Genomic DNA, 19,262 nt, shown 5'->3' on the forward strand with positions numbered 1-19,262 from the left:
GAAAAAGGGATTGGCCTAATGATGGAGTGTGTTAGGACGGTATCTTATTCCGTCTTAATCAATGAGGAACCGAAGGGGTTGGTGTATCCTTTGTGAGGAATCAGGCAAGGAGACCTACTTTCTTGTTTTTCGTTTCTCCTTTGCATAGAAGGGTTGCATGGACTCATTAATAGTGCAGCAAGGAGGGGGTGATATAAAAGGATTTTCATTGTGTAGAGGAGGACCTGAACTAACCCATCTGTTATTTGCAGATGATAGTCTTCTGTTTTGTAGGTCTACTTCAAAAAGTTAACAGAAATAAGACAACCATTTTTTTTAGCAAAGCCACTCCAGATATTGTAAAGCAAGCAATCAAATTTGCCATGGGACTTCAAGAAATCACTGAGCATGAAAAATACCTTGGCTTGCCTTCTTTGGCGGGGAGGAGGAAAAAAGAGAGCTTTAATTTTATAAAAGAAAAAAAATTGGAGGAAGCTGTAGTGTTGTGAAGGGAAATTGTTGTCTCAAACAGGTAGGGAAGTGCTTCTAAAATCCGTCATCCAAGCTATTCCAACTTTTACTACGGTTGTTTTAAGCTCTCGTTGGGTTTATGCAATGATATTGAAGCCTTGATAAAAAAAAAAAATTTTGGGGCCACCGTGGAGATCAGTGAAAAATTCATTGGGTGAAGTGGGAAGTGTTAACAAATTCAAAATCAGTGGAGGGATTGGGGCTTAGAGATTTGGCTTTATTTAATGACTCCTTGTTGGCAAAACAAGCATGGAGATTATAAAAAAAAAAATACAAACTCTCTTTTCTACAAGGTTTTCAAGGCAAGATTTTTCCCCAATTGCTCAATCATGGAGGCGAAGGATTTAAGATCGGGTTCCTATGCTTGGAGAAGTATTTTGCAAGGTAGGGATGTGCTTCTCAAGGGTTCAAGGTGGTGGATAGGGAATGGGAAATCTGTCAAAATTTGGCAACATCACTAGTTGCCAAGAAAAAATCCACCTTTGCTGTCATCACCTCCACTCCCTTCAACGGAGGATGCAACAGTGGATATTTTAATAGAGGCAGAACAAAGGCAATGGAACCATGGGATGATTGATGGCTTTTTTGCCCCACAAGAAGCTGAATTAATAAAATCAATCCCTCTTGCACAAGCTGAATTTGAGGATATAATTTTTTGGCCTTGGGCAAAGGATGGAATTTACACATGTAAATCCAAATATCGTTTCTGAAGGAGGAGGCAAAGCTGGTAGTTTCAGATGATGGCGAGGGGTTGGATAAAAGCCTTTGGAAAAGGATTTGGTCTCTACATGTTCCAAATAAGGTGAAGAATTTTATCTGGAGAGCTTGTCGAAACTCACTGCCAACAAGCTGAACTTAGTGTGTCGAATAGTCATCGAAGACCCCTACTATGATAGATGTCGTGAAGCTGATGAACATACTTTCCATGTTCTTTGTTCGTGTCCAATGCTTGATGTGGTTTGGTTGGACTCTGAGCAATGGGCATGCAGAACATCCACACAATTTCTAGACTTTAAGGAGTTACTTTCGTGGATTATGAAGGAGCACCATAAGCTTGAACTATTTGCAATAACGGTCTAGGCGAGACTCAAAGGAATTAAACACGACAACAACAGCCTTGTTGTAATCTGCATCAGTTGGCGCAAGAGTGTGAAGGAAGATTGGTTGAGTTCCTGGACATAAATCCTTTACCTCGACCTTGCTCTCCGCAGCCTCAGGTTCATTGGTAGCCTCCATAGGCAAATGTGGTGAAGATAAACTTCGACGGAGCTAATTTTTTGGAGACAAACACATCGGGAATTGGTGTTATTGTTCGTGACAGTGCTGGCAACGTTCTTGCTTCCATGTCATAGCAACTTCGTCAAGCATATTTTGCAGAAGAGGTTGAAACAGTAGTTGCGTGTAAGGCCCTTCAATTTGCTTTTGATATTGGTATTAGAGTTGTTGTCCTAGAGGGAGACTCACAAATTCTTATGAAAAGGTTAGGGGAGAGTGTAGAGGTGTTGTCCTACAGTGGAGCTTTGCTTACTGATGTGCATCGTTGTTCTAGTATTTATAATCAATTACATTGCTCTCATGTGAAGAGAGAAGGCAATAAGGTTGCTCACAGGCTTGCTAGTATACTAAGAGTATCTTCAGCAGATTCATCAAATTTTTGTACTATTTGGAGAATAAATAGTGACTTTTACCTTTTAGTTACCCATTTTTTCAAATACACTTTTCAACAGATTCTTTATCTCATTTAAATATTATTTCTTCATTCATTATTTATTCTTTTTTTAACAATTATACATCTTCCAACATTTTTTTATTCAATACCTGATTATTATAATAGAAAAAAAAAAAAACATTTGAAGAATGAACAGTAACCCATCAGACTTGATGAGCTACTGTTCATGAGCCAAAAAAAATTTTGGGTATAGAGAGTCCATTGGAGACTATTTTTATGGTATCATTTTCTATTATAGAGATTTTTATGCATTTAGCTACACCATTGGAGATGCTCTAAACATATCTCTAATTTTGTTGTGTAAATAGAAAGTGCTCCACCGCATTGTTTATCTGTCATCTAAGTTGATTTTGCTGGAACTACTTAGTAAAGGTTCATTGTCTTTTTTTTCCAAAAAAAAAAAAAAAAAAAAAAAAAAACCGCAAAACCCCCCCCACCAAACCCCTTCTTCCCCCAAAAACGTGTTCACCGAATGCAGCAGCGACACATCAACTCAGCATTGATGCAACGGAAGGAACACTACACTACACTCTCGCTCTAACTAACCACATATCGCGCGCGTACAACACAATCTCCAAAAAAAGCGCGTGCCGCACGTCCCAAACGCAAACAAACGGCGTCTAATAGTAATAGGCAAATCCCAAGAATAGTGAAAGAGAAAAGCAAAGCCCTCATCACATCATACTAAGCTCTTTTTTCTGCTGCAGCAGCCGTCACTACCACACTCTCTGCAACTTTCACACAGTACCGCACAGTACGGTACAGTAGTAGAGAGAGTCTCGCATTTCGGTGTTATCGCCGGAGATCCGACCCGATTCATATCGACGAGGCCGAGATCAGGCGAAAACTTTGGTTTGCTCTCACTAGTCCGTAGAAAATGGCTTCGGAGGACGTGAAGACTAGCGAATCGGCGGTGTCGACCATCGTGAACTTAGCGGAGGAGGCGAAGCTTGCGAGAGAAGGCGTCGTGAAGGCTCGCAGCCAAGCTGTTCTCAGTATTTGCAAGTCTCTCGTTGCTGGTGGAGTCGCCGGAGGATTGTCAGTTCCATCTTCTTCTTCTTCGATTATATGAATTTTATTTTTACTCTTAGCCGAAACGAAAATGGAAATGGAAACGAAAAATTGCTGTTTGGTTGCTGAGAAAAAGACATTGAATATATTTATTCTCCTAAACTGGATATATAATATTTTGATTGGTTATTGATTGAGAATGATGAAATAAGAAAGAAATGAAAAAAAAATAAAAAAGTAATTTTATTTGGATATTGTATTCTGTAATTTATATAAACAATATGAAGCAAAGGTCTATAAGTAACGGACTCATTGCTTCAAGACTTGAAATTTTTTTGTGTTTGTGATATTTTCTGGTGTTTCTAATAGAGATTGATTATAATGTATATAAAATCACAAAAAAGAAGAAGGTGTCTTTAATGTGTTTATAGTAAATTTAAGCATGAGTTGTGTAGTTGTTTTTATAGATTGTTCACTTGATGTTTTAGAAAATGTGTATTGGGGCACTGGAATTGGAATAATGTGATCTATAGGTTTGATTTTTTTAGAATATGATTCTTTTATACCGGAAAACTTTGTCCATAGTTTGCAAATGTTTTTTCTAACTCTGCCAAGGACCTTAAATTTCCATAAGAGATGACGGCCAGAAAAACTCTGTTTCCTCCATAACTATGGTATTGCTAATTTTGGCCAATGAGCTCTAGCTCAACTAACCCCTCCTCCCCCATGCAAGTGTTGGGTGGGGTAGTGGGTTCAAGACCCATTGTGTGTGTGAGTGTATAACTTATCTCTCTCTATATAAAAAGAAAATCACTAACTTTGAACTTGTAGTGGAAATATTCCTATTAGCATAGCTGATTGATGGCTGCAAGACCATGCTGTGAATTTCTTTCCCATTTGCATTTCATGGTACTGCCATTTTCATTTTATATTGATTGAAAAGTTTCATGTCAATGCAGGTCACGCACAGCTGTTGCTCCATTGGAAAGGTTGAAGATACTGCTACAGGTTGGTTTGTATTCAATTAATAATTTTCCCTCTCTCAATCACAATTGAATACTTCATACTTGTTAATATATGCAGAGACACACCAACTAATATATCAAAATTCATGACATGTTAATTAGCTTTTGTAATGTACAGGTCCAGAATCCCCATAACATAAAATACAATGGAACAATTCAAGGCTTGAAATATATATGGAGAACTGAGGGTTTTCGTGGACTGTTCAAAGGAAATGGTACTAACTGTGCACGTATTGTCCCAAACTCTGCAGTCAAGTTCTTCAGCTATGAGCAGGCTTCAAAGTAAAATTTTCTTCTTGCAATCTATGTTCCTGGCCTTTAATTTGTTGTTCAATTTTATAATTTAAATTTCGTGATGTTGCCAAGATTGGTGGAGTGTGCTAATGAGCTCTAGCTCAAATAGCACTCCCTCCCCCTGTAAGCGTAAGATGGAGGGTGAGACTCACTGGGTGTGTGTGTAACTTACCAATAAAAACAAATGCAAATGCAAATTAGTTATCTTCTTCTCACTCTGAACACTAAACCTTACCCTATTCTTATCGTTGCCAATAAGATTATTAAGATCTATGCATTTTTTTTAAGACAGTTTATGAAGTATGACTAAATTATTTTCATAAAAATTTATAGAACTTACTGATCATTTGAGTTTAATATTTATTTGGACCTTTTCTCAATAGCATTACAGTTTTTAAATTTCAACAAATGATTTAATTTGGTTCCCCCCCCCCCCCCCCCCCCCCCCCCCGCCCTTCTGCTTGTCTATATTATGGGTTCTCAGCAACACAGCCTTTTGTTTATGAAGAAAGTAATCTTATATTATGTTTTCGAAAACTTAAATAATATAAAAGACAAGTAGATTATATCTAAAAAGGCACTTATTAAAAAAAATAAAGATTATAACTAAAAAGGTGATGGGATGAAATTAACCTTTAAAAAGGCAGTCACGTTTCTTGTATGCATAAAGCTCTTAAAAGTTAGATCAAAGAATATATAAAAACAAATTGAAAGAAAGAAATGAAAGAGCATTAGTGTTGTTTTTATGAAGCACGTTTATGATATGACCTGGCCATGTTTATGAATCATGTTCTTCAGCCAAATTGAATTGTTTGGGAGTGTGGTTTTTTGAGTTTGGTTGACTTTACTGTTGATTCTAAACATGCTGCTGTCATGTGTGAAGGTGCTGATTGTATGTGTAATGCCAAATCTTATCAGACATTCAAAAGGACAGAAACTATTTCAGTCTGTTCAGCTACTTCATATTATGTGTCTTGTCACTTTGAAATAGGGATAACATGAGATGAAGCATAAATCCTTTGAACTTTAATGATAAGACTGAATAAAATATTCATTTACATGTTTAAACCTTTTTTCATCTATGTATCTCTGGGAAAGAAGAGACGGTCAAGCTTCCACTCTCCTACTCTACACAATTATATTAGTCATGTTTTCATGTTGAACTAGTGAAGACAATTGATTAATATGTTTCCCTTATTATTTTATGACAGGGGAATCTTGTATATGTATCAGCAGCAAACTGGCAATGGTGTGTCCATCTTTAGCCTCATTTTGTCACATTCATGTGTTGTGTAATTCTTTATGCTTCAAAACCAAATAGGGAGCCTTTGAAAATTACCAAGGAATCGTGTTTTCGCAAAATTTTATTATAACTGAATCAGAAGCCTTTTTAACCTAAAGAAACTTCGGGTGTGTTTGTTTTGGGTGAAAATCACTTCCGGAAATGCTTTTCCAGAAATGGGGGGTGTTTGGTTGGTTCGGAAAATTCTATTTTCCGGAAATTGATTTCCGTTGACCGAAAAAAAATGGCTTTGACTACGGAAATCATTTTACACTTTCATTTTCACTTCAAAGTATTTCCGGAAAGAGAGAGAGAGAGAGAGAGAGAGAGAGAGAGAGCAAGCGCGCGAGAGAGGAAGAACCGACAACTGCGACCGAGATTGCGATCCAGTTCGACAACCGCGCGCGAGAGAGGAAGAACCGACGACCACCGCGCGAGAGAGGAAGATCCGAGATCGCGATCTCGCGAAGCACCGCGCCGAGATATCGGCGCAGTGCTTCACGAGATCGTGATCGACGCTTCACGAGATCGCGCCATCGCGATCTCGTGAAGCACGATCTCGCCTTCGTGAGATCGCGCCGTCAATCGCGATCGACGGCGCGGTCGTCGAATTGGATTTGTCGTCGTTGATGATTTTTTTTTTTCTGGGTTGTGGCTTATGTTTTTCTGGATTTGTCTTTTCCTTCTTTTCCAAACACCAGAAAATTTTTTGAAATGCAACCAAACACATGGAAACATTTTCCTTTCCGGAAAATAGCATTTTCGGAAAATGAAATATTTTCCGGAAATGTTTTTACACGAACCAAACACAGCCTTAATAGAAAACTCAATAATAATTAAAGTAGCCTATAAATGTTGTCAAGAAAGCCCCACATTGCAACTAGACCCCAATTCTTTTATCTTCTAGTATTTAATCTTCTTTTTTCCCAAATTCTTTACTCTTTGCATCAACTATATGACATATTGCTTTACTAAAATGTGCACAATATATTCTTATTCTTATAAAATAATCTGTTTTGTATAATATTTAAATAAATACAATGCATAATATAGTAAAATGTATGTACATTCCTCAAATTTTGACTATTTTCTAATCACACCCTATGTGTTTTGCTATTGTGTTTATTAGAATCACGTGATTTAGAATTACTTGATCATTCCACTTTCCTCCATTGTTCTTGGAATATTATTTTGGGATGCCTTAAGGAAAAAAAATTGTAGAATAATTTAAAATATTCTTTTTATGTTTTTTTTTTTTTTTGCTAGGGCGGCAGGGAAGGTAAGAATAATTTTATTAAAAAAGAATACTTCATGTACAATAACACAAAGTATACTAAAAAATTACAAAAATACAAGGACTCTATAAACCTTGGAAATGGAATCTCTAGTGAAAAAGGAGAGCCTTCATGAGGCCTTCACTCTCTAGATGCCATTCTAGGGGAAAAGGATAGAAGTGGAACCCCCCAAAGCATTGTATTAGGAATGAAAATCAAACTCGGATCCATTCTTTTTCAACCTCCATTCTTCTTATGTTTTAATTTTTTAATTTTTTTAGACCGGAAAGATAATTATGTAAGTGTATATATATTTTTCTCAAATCACATATTATAGGTCAGTTTTTTGTTAATGCTTTATTGAAGGGGGTTGTGGATGATTTTGTTTGGGCTTGTATTGGTTTTTATGGTCCTAATGATCATAGTCTACAGGGTACTCTGTGGGAGGAGCTTGCTAGGGTGCGTGCTAGGTGGAACAAGGCATGGGGTTTGATTGGGGATTTTAATAATATTCGGTATCCGAGTAAGACATTTGGTTGTGAGTCTTTTAGCCTGGCTATGTTTGCTTTCTCAGACTTTATTGAGGCCAATTATCTTGTAGATTTACCCCTTGAATGGGTGTATTTCACATGGTTTAGAGACTCTGGGACAGACTGTATGTCAAGAATTGACAGGACTCTGGTTTCGGTGGATTGGGTAGATCATTTCCAGAATGTGTCTCAAAGGTACTCCCTCGAGTGGTTTCTGATCATTGTCCACTTTTGGTGGAAGTTGGTGGTGTTAGTAAAGGTCGCAATGCTCTTAAATTCGAAAATATGCGGTTGAAAGATGAGTGTTTTGTGGAGATAGTTTGGCAAATGTGGGGTGGGTATTGTTTCTTGGGCTATTCAAGTTTTTATTTTGGCTTGAAAATTAAAAGCTTTTAAAGATGATTTAAAGAAGTGGAATTTGGGGACCTAGCATTTAGGAAGAAGAGCCTTTAATTTGAACTTATAAGTTTGGATGCTAGAGAAGATTTTTTGGGCCTCATGCATGAGGAACAAACTTGTCGTACTTTGATTAAAGGTGATATTGCTCATTTAGCTTCTTTGGAGGAAATTTTTTGGAGACAAAAGTCTCAGGTTCTGTTTGTGAAGGAGGGTGATAATAATACTTGTTTCTTTCACCAGGTAGCGAGCTCTCACAGAAGAACTAATCATATTAGAGGTTTAGAGGTGGATGGTGTTCCATATGAGGATGAGATAGTTATGCATTCTAAGGTGGTTTAGTTTAATTAGGATTTGTACACGAAGACAGACACATGGCATCTTACTATGTATGGTTTGGAATTGGCTAGTATTGAGGAGGATGAGAGGCTTTCTCTTGAGAGAGATTTTTCTAAAGAGGAGGTGATCCAAGTTCTTAAAGGAGATGGAAGGTGATAAGGCCCCAGGTCCTGATGACTTCACTATTTCTTTTTTCATAAATGTTGGAGTGTAGTGGAAAAGAATAAGGATGTTATGGCCTTCTTTGATCACTTTCATAGGAATTCAGAGTTTGAATGGTCTTTGAATGCTTCTTTCCTATCCTTAGGCTTCATTTGGGAGTTCATAAGGGAATGAAATGAAATGGAATGTATTTAAACAAGGGAATGGAAATGAATGTATTTAAGCAAAGGAATGGAAAAGAATGGAATGTATTTAAGCCAGGGAATGGAATGGAATGAAATTAAGTAACCTTAATTGGATATTTTAAAATAAAGATATGAAAATGAATAGAATTTAAGTAATCTTGTCTGAGAGTAACATGGAGGGAATTGAATGAAATCATTTTATGAAAATATTACTATTAGACCCTTATTTTAAAATAAAGGGTTGAATATAAGAGGTATTTTAGGAGTTTTAGTAAAAAATTTATTATATTTAATTTCATTCCGTTTCATTCCTCCCAATTTTGGAGAGAATGAAAATTTGAGGTTTTAAGGGAATATAGAGGAATAAGCGTCCCATCCTACATTTTCCATTCCTTCTTATTTAAACTCCAAAACAAGGAAATGAACTTTTCATTCCCTCCATTAAAACTCCCAAACAAAGGAAGGGAAGAATATTCTAAAATTTTTCTTTTTATTCATTTCCATTCCATTCCCTCCTCTCAAACGAGGGCTTAATTTCTAAGAAAAATAATGCGCTGAATATTAAAGATTTTCAGTCTATCAGTTTAGTGGGTACAAGTTGTTATCAAAGGTGTTGGCAAACAATTTAAGGATGGTGCTGGAAAAACTCATTTTTTAGTCCCAAAATTCTTTTGAGGGTGGTAGACAAATTTTGGATTCTCTGCTTATTGTTAATGAGTGTCTTGATAGTAGATTGAAGATTTGTACACCGGGTGTGGTGCTAATGAGTGTCTTGATAGTAGATTGAAGAGTCATACACCGGGTGTAGTGTGCAAGTTAGACATTGAAAAGCCTATGATCTTGTGAATTTGGATGTCTTGTTTTATCTTTTGGATAGGACGCGGTTTGGGGTACGATGGAGGAGTTGGTTAAAGGCCTGTGTCACTATTGTCTGCTTTTCAATGTTAGTGAATGGTTCTCCTGCTAGTTTCTTTGGAAGTTCTTGAGGTCTAAGACAACGTGACTCATTGTCTCCTCTTCTCTTCCTTTTGATCATGGGGGTTCTAAGTAGGATTTTGAAGAAAACTGAGGATGGTGGTTTTATTTTGGGCTTTCTTGTGGGTTCTGTTAACTCTACTGGTATTCATATTTCCCACCTTCTCTTTGCTGATGATGCTATTCTTTTTTGCAATGCTTCTAGGGAGCTGTTGCTTTCGATTAGGTTGGCTGTCTTCTTTTCAGGATTTTACTGGTTTGAAGGTGAATGTGGGGAAAAGTGAGATTGCCTCTATTGGAGAGGTGAGTAACATTCACATTTGGCTAATATTCTTCGATGCAGGGTGGGTAGTTTGCCTATGAAATATTTGGATATTCCTTTGGGTACTTCGTATAAGACAACATCTATCTGGAATCCTATTTTGGAGAGGATGGAGAAAAAGCTTTCGGGTTGGAAGAGACCTTATTTATCAAAGGGAGGTAGGCTCATTTTGTTGAAAAGTACCCTTTCAAGTCTTCCGACTTATTATCTTTCTCTTTTCATTGTCCCTAAAGCCGTGACTGCTAGATTAAAAAGTATTCAAAGAAATGTTTTGTGGGGATCCTCAGAGGAGTGTTTCAAATACCCTTTGGTGGCTTGGGAAAAATGTTTGCTTACCTCTTGAGTTCGGTGGATTAGGGATTCGGAAAGTGGTGTCTTTTTAATCAGGCTTTATTAGGGAAATGACTTTAGGGGTATGGTCATGAAGGTAGTCATCTTTGGCGGAGGGTTACTACCATGAAATATGGGAAGGGGAAAGGGGGGTGGAGTACTATAGTTTGTAGAAGGGCCCATGGGTGTGGTTTATGGTGAAGCATTAGTGAAGGGTGGGTGAGTTTTTCTAAGCACTTGTATTTTGTGGTGGGTGATGGTTCTCGTATTCTTTTTTGGCATGATAAGTGGATTGGGGATAATTCTCTCAGAGTTCTTTACCTTGAGTTGTTTGCTTGTTCAGCCAATAAGGAAAGCTTGTATTTAGGATGTTTTGTGTCTTCCAGTGGGTGGTAATGTTAGAGTGTGGAACTCATTTTTTAGGGAGTTCAATGATTGGGAGTTAGCGGCTTCTTTCTCCTTTCTTCACTTGATTCAATCTCAGATTCCTAGGGGTGTTGGAAGCGACAGTCTTTGTTGGGGCATTAATGGTAGTGGGAAGTTTGATACTCGGTCTTTCTACCATAAGATTTGGGTGGCTTCTACTTCCTTTTTCCTATGGAAGGGTATTTGGAACGTAAAGATTCCTAAAAGGGTGGCCTTTTTTAAGTGGACAGCAGCTTATGGCCAGATTCTTACATTGAATAATCTTATGCTTCTAGGTTGCCCCTTGGCAAATTGGTGTTGTATGTGTTGTTGTAATGAGGAATCTGTGGATCACCTTCTTATTTTTTTTGTCCATTAGCTCATTCTTTGTGGGTGCATATGCTTCGACTGTTTGGGATCCATTGAGTCATGCCAGGTTTCTGCTACTGACTTATTATTTAGTTGATAGCAATGGCTTGGGAAACATAATTCTGATAGTTGGAATTTGGTTCTAGGTTGTTTGTTGTGGATTATTTGGACGGAATGTAATCGGTGTACTTTTCGAGGATACTGTGAATTCTTTGGCTCAAGCTAGCGGACTCTTTTTGATTGGTTAGGGTGTTGGGTTCTCTCGGATTGTTCTTCCCTTACTGAATTTCTTTTGTCTCTTAGGTTAGTTTCTTGATTCCTTTGTTTCTTTGTTTTTGTGTTGTTCCTTGTTCATTATCGTGAACACTTTGTATTCTTTTTTCTCTTTATTTTCAATAATATTACTTTCTTACCTATCAAATATATATATATATACAAAAAAAAATTTCAAAAATTTATTTATAGCAAATTGGACTTAAGATTGTGATTAATTCAATATTAAATAGTGTGATAAAAACAAAACTAAATGGCATAATAAGAAAGGAGTCAAAGTTGGAGAGGAATCATAATATTTTACACAAAAGATTTTATGCTAAATTTACATCCTTTTATATTTTCCTATTTCCTTTCAGATATATCATCACTTGACATATTTGAAGCGGATTTTATGTGTTAATATTTTTTGGGCGTTGTCTATAAATATGCTTAATCTAACAAGAATATAGACAACAACAACAACCAAGCTTTAATCCCAAAAAGTTGGGTTTGTTATGGTTCCCCAACAGACTAATTAGAGTCAACCACATGTATTTTTTTTCACTACTCTATCCTATCCAAAATCATACTTTGTCATCTCGTGACATGTCCTATTTTATTACTACTGACACAGGACAACCAGAACAAAATTAAAATAACAATAAAATAAAAGGAATATGACGTAGGAGTCAGCACCTAGGCCTTGCTTGGAGTTAGCACCAAGTGGGGAAACCACTAGGAGTCGGCACCTATGGTAGACCTGGAATACCAAAGAGAGACCAAACAGCCATTTTTTTCATTCATCAAAATATCAACTATTTCCTCAATGAGTATAATAGGTTGCTTATAAAGGATTGCTAAACCCTAGTTCTAATTGGCTAGGAAACCCTAATTGCCTTATTACAGAAATAACCTTGTTTCCAAATTAAAATACTAATAGGACCTAAAACATAAAAATATAATTGACTTGCAAACATAAATAATACTAAATAGTAATTTTCTTGCGTCTTCCGCATCATTCTCCTCTAGTTGGAGAAAACTCAACCTTGAGTTCTAAAGTGTTGAAGGATTAGGATACTGACAAGTAACACTTGCTTCAAGTCTGGAATCACCCTAGGAGAAAAATCTTGAATTCCATCATGTCAAACTCTTCTGGAATAACAAAATCAATATGTGGAATCAACATAATTTTATCTTGAACCATTGGAAGCACCATGTTATCCACTCTCCACTTTAGGAAATTGTTTGTCTTCATACACCATGGAAGGCTGATTAAAAGCAGATTCATTAGCTTCCAATATCACATTATGTGTACCCTCTAACATAATACTCTCTTTAGAAACCATCTCTTCACCTTGTTGCTCTTCAATAGATTTGTTTCCTTGCACGCATGTTAAAGCAACACTTGCCGAGGCTTGTACATCTTTGTCAACATTAGGCTTTGGTGTCAGTTGAGGTTTCTCCACTACCAACATATCATCATCAATGTTGTCTTCTATGGGGGCAGCAATAATTTCATTGTGATCAATTATCCTTGGTTTCCCTATTGAATCGGTTTTAGTCTTCATTTGCTTTATCTGAGCAACCATGTTTTGAACATCCTTCATGAGCTTTTCAGATAATTCCTTTAAGTATCTACCACACTGAGATTGTGGTAGATACTTAGCTCGAAAGTATGATGACAAATACTCATCACAAAGCTTTTCTTTCATATCTTCCTACACATTAATGGCAGGTTCATACTTTAGATAGTGGAAATATTCAAAATTCTCCCAAAACATTTGTGCTCCACCTTTTAACTTCAACTTTGCATACCTAACCTTTTTGTTATCTGCAAAATTTGCTTGCTCAAAGAATTGCTCCATCCCATTCATCCAGTTGACAAAATCCCGTGGATTAGTTTTACAATCATCAAAATAAGGTGCTTTTGATATTACCATGATTCTCTAAAATAGTTGGAAGTTGGAACAAGAACCTAGGTTGCTATGATGTTCTCTGGACAGATCGTTGGAATAGGCTTCCAAGACTATTCTCTCAAATAGTTGCTGGTACTGGGTTGGTTGACAAGTTTGGATTTCGTGGGCTGGGTCTTGTATTATTATTATTATTTTTTTTTTAAAAGAAAACCGATGTTGTAAAATGTGGGCTTTGGGCTTGTTAACAAATGGGCCAGATTAGGTAAGGGTCTGGGTTATAAAAGTGGGTTGGGTTAGCTTGATGGTTTAAAAAATAAAGAGAATGGGTTTAGACAAGGCTAGTGGGTTACCTCATGACATTTGAACGATGGAGTCTGATTAGATTGTGGCTTCATGACACTGGGCAAAATTGAAATCATGGCGGCGCGGAAAAAGGTGATGGTGAGGACAACCAGTTGAAGCGACGGCTCATGGAGGTGGTGGTGGTGGCATGTGTAGCAACTATTCTGAAAGGATTTGACCCGATTTGAACGTGGTGGTTTGTTGGTGGTAGTGTGGCACGATTGCAGCAATAAGCTCTTATTTCTCCTCTCTGTATTTGCGGTTGCAAGGGATTTGGAGACTTGATTGTGGGATTTTGGATTGGAGTCTTTGGTTGGCATGAATATCTAGTCTAGCCTTTTGATGGGTAGTACAACTATAGGGCAGCTTTTTGGTACTAAGCAGGAAAATGACAGACAACTTTCTAGTGGTGAAAGACACGGCAGTGATGGGAAATTTTTTTTTGGGGGGTGTGATTTTTTCTGATTCTTTCCTGCGGTGATACTTCAACAAATCGGTGTTTACTCTAATACCAAAACTAAGGTAGGACAACTAGAACAAAATTGAAACAACAATTAAATAAAGGGATATGACCTAGGAGTCAGCACCTAGGCCTTGCTTAAAGTCAGCACCAAGGGTAGACTTGGAGTCACAGCACTAGACCAAAAAAAGGCCAAACGACCATTTTTTCATTCATCAAAATATCAACTACTTCCTAAAGGAGTACAATAGGTTGCTTATAAAGGATTGCTAAACCCTAGTTCTAATTAGCTAAGAAACCCTAATTGCCTTATTACAAAAATAACCTTGCTTCCAAATTAACATACTAATAGCCCAATAAACTAATAGGACCTAAAACATAAAAATACAATTGACTTGCAAACATAAATAATAATCTTCTTGCGTCTCCCGCATCAACTACTCTACAAATTTTATTTGAGGAGGCCAAGTGCTATTTTTCCTAAAGGCTTAATATTTTACAAAATTTTCAAAATTTTTGGGGTAGCCATGGCCGTTCTGGTCTACATTTGGCTCCTCCACTGCCTGCAGTGACAACTAAAACTAGTTATTTGTTCTGGCATAGCTGTGTATTATATTTTGGACTTTTAGCTTTCAAGTATTCCGTGGTAAATAAGGAATGAAAGATGATTATTTATTTATTTTTTTCTTATTATATTCTTTGATTGAGCTTTTTTCACTCTTTTGGTTTCTCATCTTTCAAGCACAATGAGCGTGTATGGCTTGTGGGAGGTTGAAACTTCTATTTCTTCTTTGATGTAATCATAATTTTCTCATTGCAAATCTACTCTCATGAGGCTCTTCTTGTATCATTTGCATTGACATATTACTTCATTCCTTTTCATCTAGTGTTATTGCATACCTTTCAATTGTGCAATTTTAGCAATTTTCATGTTGCCTGTTAGTTGTGTTCCCTTTGTGATGTGGATTGGTACTGCACTATGATTTGGGTTTAAAGTTTTGACACATTCTTATTAGGTCAAATAAGGTCTTGCTAATCTTCTCTTAGACTAAATAGTACTTGTGACCAGATTTGTTTTTATACTTTCACGAGTCCTTTGTGTGTTAGCAATTTACCAAATTTATTGGGATATCTTGCTTTGCACCTGCTTCTAGTATTAAAAGTGGAAAATGATAAATTTATGCCAACATGAACTTTGTTAGTAAGACATGGTCATAAAACAACTTAGATGAACTTCATTTTGTGTGTCGTAGGATTTAGAAAGAGTTGATAGAGGACATATGGGTTATCTAATGCACCTTTCTTGTTTTCTGCAGAGGATGCTCAGCTCACTCCTCTTTTGCGTCTTGGGGCTGGGGCATGTGCTGGAATAATTGCCATGTCTGCAACTTACCCAATGGACATGGTACGGGGCCGGCTAACTGTACAGGTACTTAGTCTTCTAACCCCAATAGATTAAAGCAAATATGTTTCTGGAAGAATAATGTCTTCATTTCATTTAAGGGTTTTTTTGGTAATTATCATTCATCAGGGATTTGTGCACAGTTGATTAGCAGTTTAAATATTTAAAATTTTCATTGGTCTTATATTTGCAGACAGAGAATTCTCCTTATCGGTATAGAGGAATGTTCCATGCTCTATCAACCGTGCTCCGGGAAGAAGGCCCACGGGCATTGTACAAGGGATGGCTTCCTTCTGTTATTGGAGTTGTAAGTAATATCTTGTTTATTTTTTCATTTTTAATATGTTACTCTACCAGTTTAATAATAGCTTCAGCCATGTGCAGCTAAAAGCATGGTTGTCTTAATAATTATGTTGACCTTGTGCTTGTCGAGAATTTGCCTTCAATATTATTTCGTACTTTTTTCAAAGAGTCTGAATTTGGTAAGGATGGGGTGTAAAACCTATGTTTCACACCAATCAATAAGAGATTGTCATATCAGCATTTTACTTAGAATTCAATACATTCTACCATACTTAATAACATCTTAATAAACTCCTAATTTGGTTGGATTTATATATGGGTATTAGTATTGATTGGGTGTGGTTGTGCTTATTTTTAAATATGTGATAAGGTGATGTGGCATGTTGGCATTGGATGGATAAAACATGGGATTTACACAACATCCTTGCTGAATTTAATCTCTTTTTCAAAAGGAGAACAATAAAGATCCTTGTTACGTGGGAATTTTTGGCCTTACATGACCAAGTGGGGTGTATCTTACTTGAGTCTGATTATCTTGGTTGATTATTGTGTTTTTAGTTTTTAAATAGGGCCTCTCTAGGAAGCACTGATATGGATACAATATACAATACAAACACAGCAACATGTCATTATTGGGGTACAATATGACATGGATATCTTAATTATTTAGTAAATAAATATTTTAAAGTATACCCTAATCCTTATGCTAATTTTTAGTCATAAAAATAATTACTAAATAATATAACTAATTAAGAAGGCCACATGTTTCATCTGCCTACGGCTCTTATTCAAATTGTTGGAATAGACAATTTTCATCCTCACATTAGAATATAAGTTTGTAGAGCTTCATATCACAACATGCCACATTCATCTGTAAGCCCTGATTTGAATTTTGGATCTCAGATTATCTTGCTTTTTGTTTGAATATGGTAGAAGGCATCAATGGGATTAGTGGAGGAATATTTATGCTTTGTTAAGAATGAAAAAGAAAGCATGTACAGAGAGAGAAAGAGAAGGCTGGATAGAATCCTTGTAGAAGTTTCAATATATTCTGCACTTTTAACTATGATCTTTGTTTAGATCTTTCGTGGTTTAACTATTGTGTAATTTTCACACAGACATGCATGTGGACATGCGCACACACATAAATGCTTTGGTGGGATAAATCTCAAAACTTAGCTGACTTATATTCTCCATTTGATGCTTACAGATTCCATATGTGGGTCTCAACTTTGCTGTGTATGAATCTCTAAAGGATTGGTTGGTTAAAGCTAAACCGTTTGGACTAATTGAAGACTCTGAGCTGAGTGTGACAACACGGCTGGCATGTGGAGCTGCTGCTGGCACTGTTGGACAAACTGTTGCTTATCCTCTTGATGTCATACGTCGACGAATGCAGATGGTGGGGTGGAATAATGCTGCTTCTGTTATCACTGGTGATGGGAGGAGTGCAGCCCCGCTTGAATACACTGGTATGATTGATGCATTCAGGAAAACCGTTCGACATGAGGGCTTTGGTGCATTGTACAAGGGCTTGGTCCCCAATTCTGTTAAGGTCAGTCCCCTTATATTACCTGCGGTCTCTGTCTTTTGAAATGTAGGGAGTACCCTTAGGTTTATCTAGTTTGACAGTTGACACTTTCCGAGTAAAATTTGTCTGTATGATCAAATTTCATATTTTAGACACACCTGGATGAGGAAATTGTTATAATTCCCTATGCTGGGGGGATTGTTTCACCTTTTATAGAAACAGATAAACATCAAGATTCAGGGCTGTAATCCTGCTGGCCAGAAGGGAGAAAAAAAAAAGCCTCTACATCTTATAAATTCCTGTGTCTTGCAGACCTTTTATTTGGCTGGCAAGCCAAGTATCCATGATGTATGGGTTATGCCTCTAATACTGGGTCACTTAAGAGGTTTTGAAATATTTGATAGGGTTTGATGCTTTGAACTTGTTATAAGAGAGAGTGCTCCTGAATTTTTGCAAATGAGGTGATTTAGAACCATCCTTCTGTTTCTGGCCCAAGGATGTCTAACATAAGGTGCATCCATATGTGGGCCTGAAGTAATGCATATATGCCTTTTATGTGGATGTATTTATTCTCCAGTCTTGAATTTGGGTCTTTGTAGAGGTGTGTAAATTTCTATGGTTCCATGTTCAGAATCTAAAGTGAACAGCAGTTGTACATTAACGCTGGTCCTTCAGAGCCTCAGAATTGTATTCTTTTTAGGATCTGTAAAAGCATGTTCTAGTGTATTCAGCTCTTAAATATTCCAAATTGGTTCCAGAATTACTCAAATGTACTCAATCAGTAGTCCTCTGAGATTAGCATTCAATCAGTATCACCTCCAATCTCCCTTTTCTGCTTGGTGCTTACAGGTGTCCATAGACTTTTTTCCTTTCAAATCAAGTCATTTAAATGTTGTTGAAAAAGATTCATATCCTTTAGTTGGTTGATAAAAATGATAAATCATCCATTAATGTTTAATGAACATATCATTCACGGCATTAAGGACATTGTTTGATGTACTGCCTGTCTTATTTATTCAGGTAGTCCCATCTATAGCAATTGCATTTGTGACATACGAGGTGGTGAAGGACATTCTGGGAGTTGAGATCAGAATATCAGACTGAAGTGCAGGGAACTCAATGATAATTATTGGACAAGTCTGCTATTTTTGTAGGCAAGGGGATAGAGAGACGGTAAACTAGGTAATTTCTTCCTCCTGGTTATTCCAGGAATGAGTTAGAAGCACGTTTGAGCCTGTATTTATAATTTGTTTTCCCCTGTTTTCCTTTCTATGTTTCCCTATGAATATGCTGTAGCTTTCAGCTTCCCATTGATATGCTGTGTCAATAAATGTTTTGACAATGCAAGAACACATTTGCATGCCTTCCATAAGAGCTAAGAGAGCTTTTTTTTTTTTTTTTCTTGAGAATATTTGCAATGACATGTTCCTGAGTGGGTTCTCTCTCTCTCTCTCTCTCAAGTGGATCCATTCTAGTTGTAGATAGTTTTTTATCCCCCATTTAGATTCTCTACTGGTTTGATTATAACTTCTACCTTAATGTTATTCTTTTTAATGACATTTTTTTTTTTACAAAGTTGTTTTTATTTTTTTGAGAAGTTATTATGCTTATAAATAACATTTTGTTTAATGATGGAAAAAATTAATTCTCTATTTATCAAAAAAAAAAAATGATGGAAAAAATTAATTCTCTAATTGAAGTTTGTGTAATTATAGTACTTGGAAAAGTCTTTCAGCCAAAAAAAATTGTAAGAAGACAATATAATTTTACAAATTCTCACGAAATTTATCTAACTCATGGTCCAACTAATTTTACAAAAGATTTTCCATCTGGGAAAATCAATTATGATGAGCATTCTAAAGCATGTTAGCTATTCGTTCAAGCATTTTCATCTGGATCAGTGGTACTAGGGCCT

General features: G+C 36.6%; 1 protein-coding gene and 1 long non-coding RNA gene across 2 annotated transcripts; both read left to right on the forward strand.

Moving 5' to 3' along the window:
- Positions 1-2,781: 2,781 nt before the first annotated feature.
- On the forward strand, positions 2,782-18,719 carry LOC126721414 (mitochondrial adenine nucleotide transporter ADNT1). Its single transcript, XM_050424446.1, has 8 exons — positions 2,782-3,277; positions 4,210-4,258; positions 4,394-4,557; positions 5,781-5,818; positions 15,428-15,540; positions 15,707-15,820; positions 17,027-17,371; positions 18,368-18,719. The coding sequence occupies exons 1-8, from the start codon at positions 3,117-3,119 to the stop codon at positions 18,449-18,451; spliced, it is 1,068 nt and encodes a 355-aa protein (XP_050280403.1). The 5' UTR covers positions 2,782-3,116; the 3' UTR covers positions 18,452-18,719.
- LOC126721415 (uncharacterized) lies at positions 6,513-13,502 on the forward strand. The gene is made up of 2 exons (XR_007653885.1): positions 6,513-11,205; positions 11,285-13,502. It is a non-coding gene; the product is annotated as an uncharacterized LOC126721415 (long non-coding RNA).
- Positions 18,720-19,262: the final 543 nt, after the last annotated feature.

Source organism: Quercus robur, chromosome 4 (assembly GCF_932294415.1).
Source record: "Quercus robur chromosome 4, dhQueRobu3.1, whole genome shotgun sequence".
Lineage (NCBI taxonomy): Eukaryota > Viridiplantae > Streptophyta > Magnoliopsida > Fagales > Fagaceae > Quercus > Quercus robur.

Coding starts and splice junctions, on each gene's coding strand:
- LOC126721414 (XM_050424446.1), top strand. CDS start 3,117: ATGGCTTCGGAGGACGTGAAGACTAGCGAATCGGCGGTGTCGACCATC. Junction 5,819..15,427: donor TCAGCAGCAAACTGGCAATG/GTGTGTCCATCT, acceptor TGTTTTCTGCAG/AGGATGCTCAGCTCACTCCT. Junction 15,541..15,706: donor GGGGCCGGCTAACTGTACAG/GTACTTAGTCTT, acceptor TTATATTTGCAG/ACAGAGAATTCTCCTTATCG.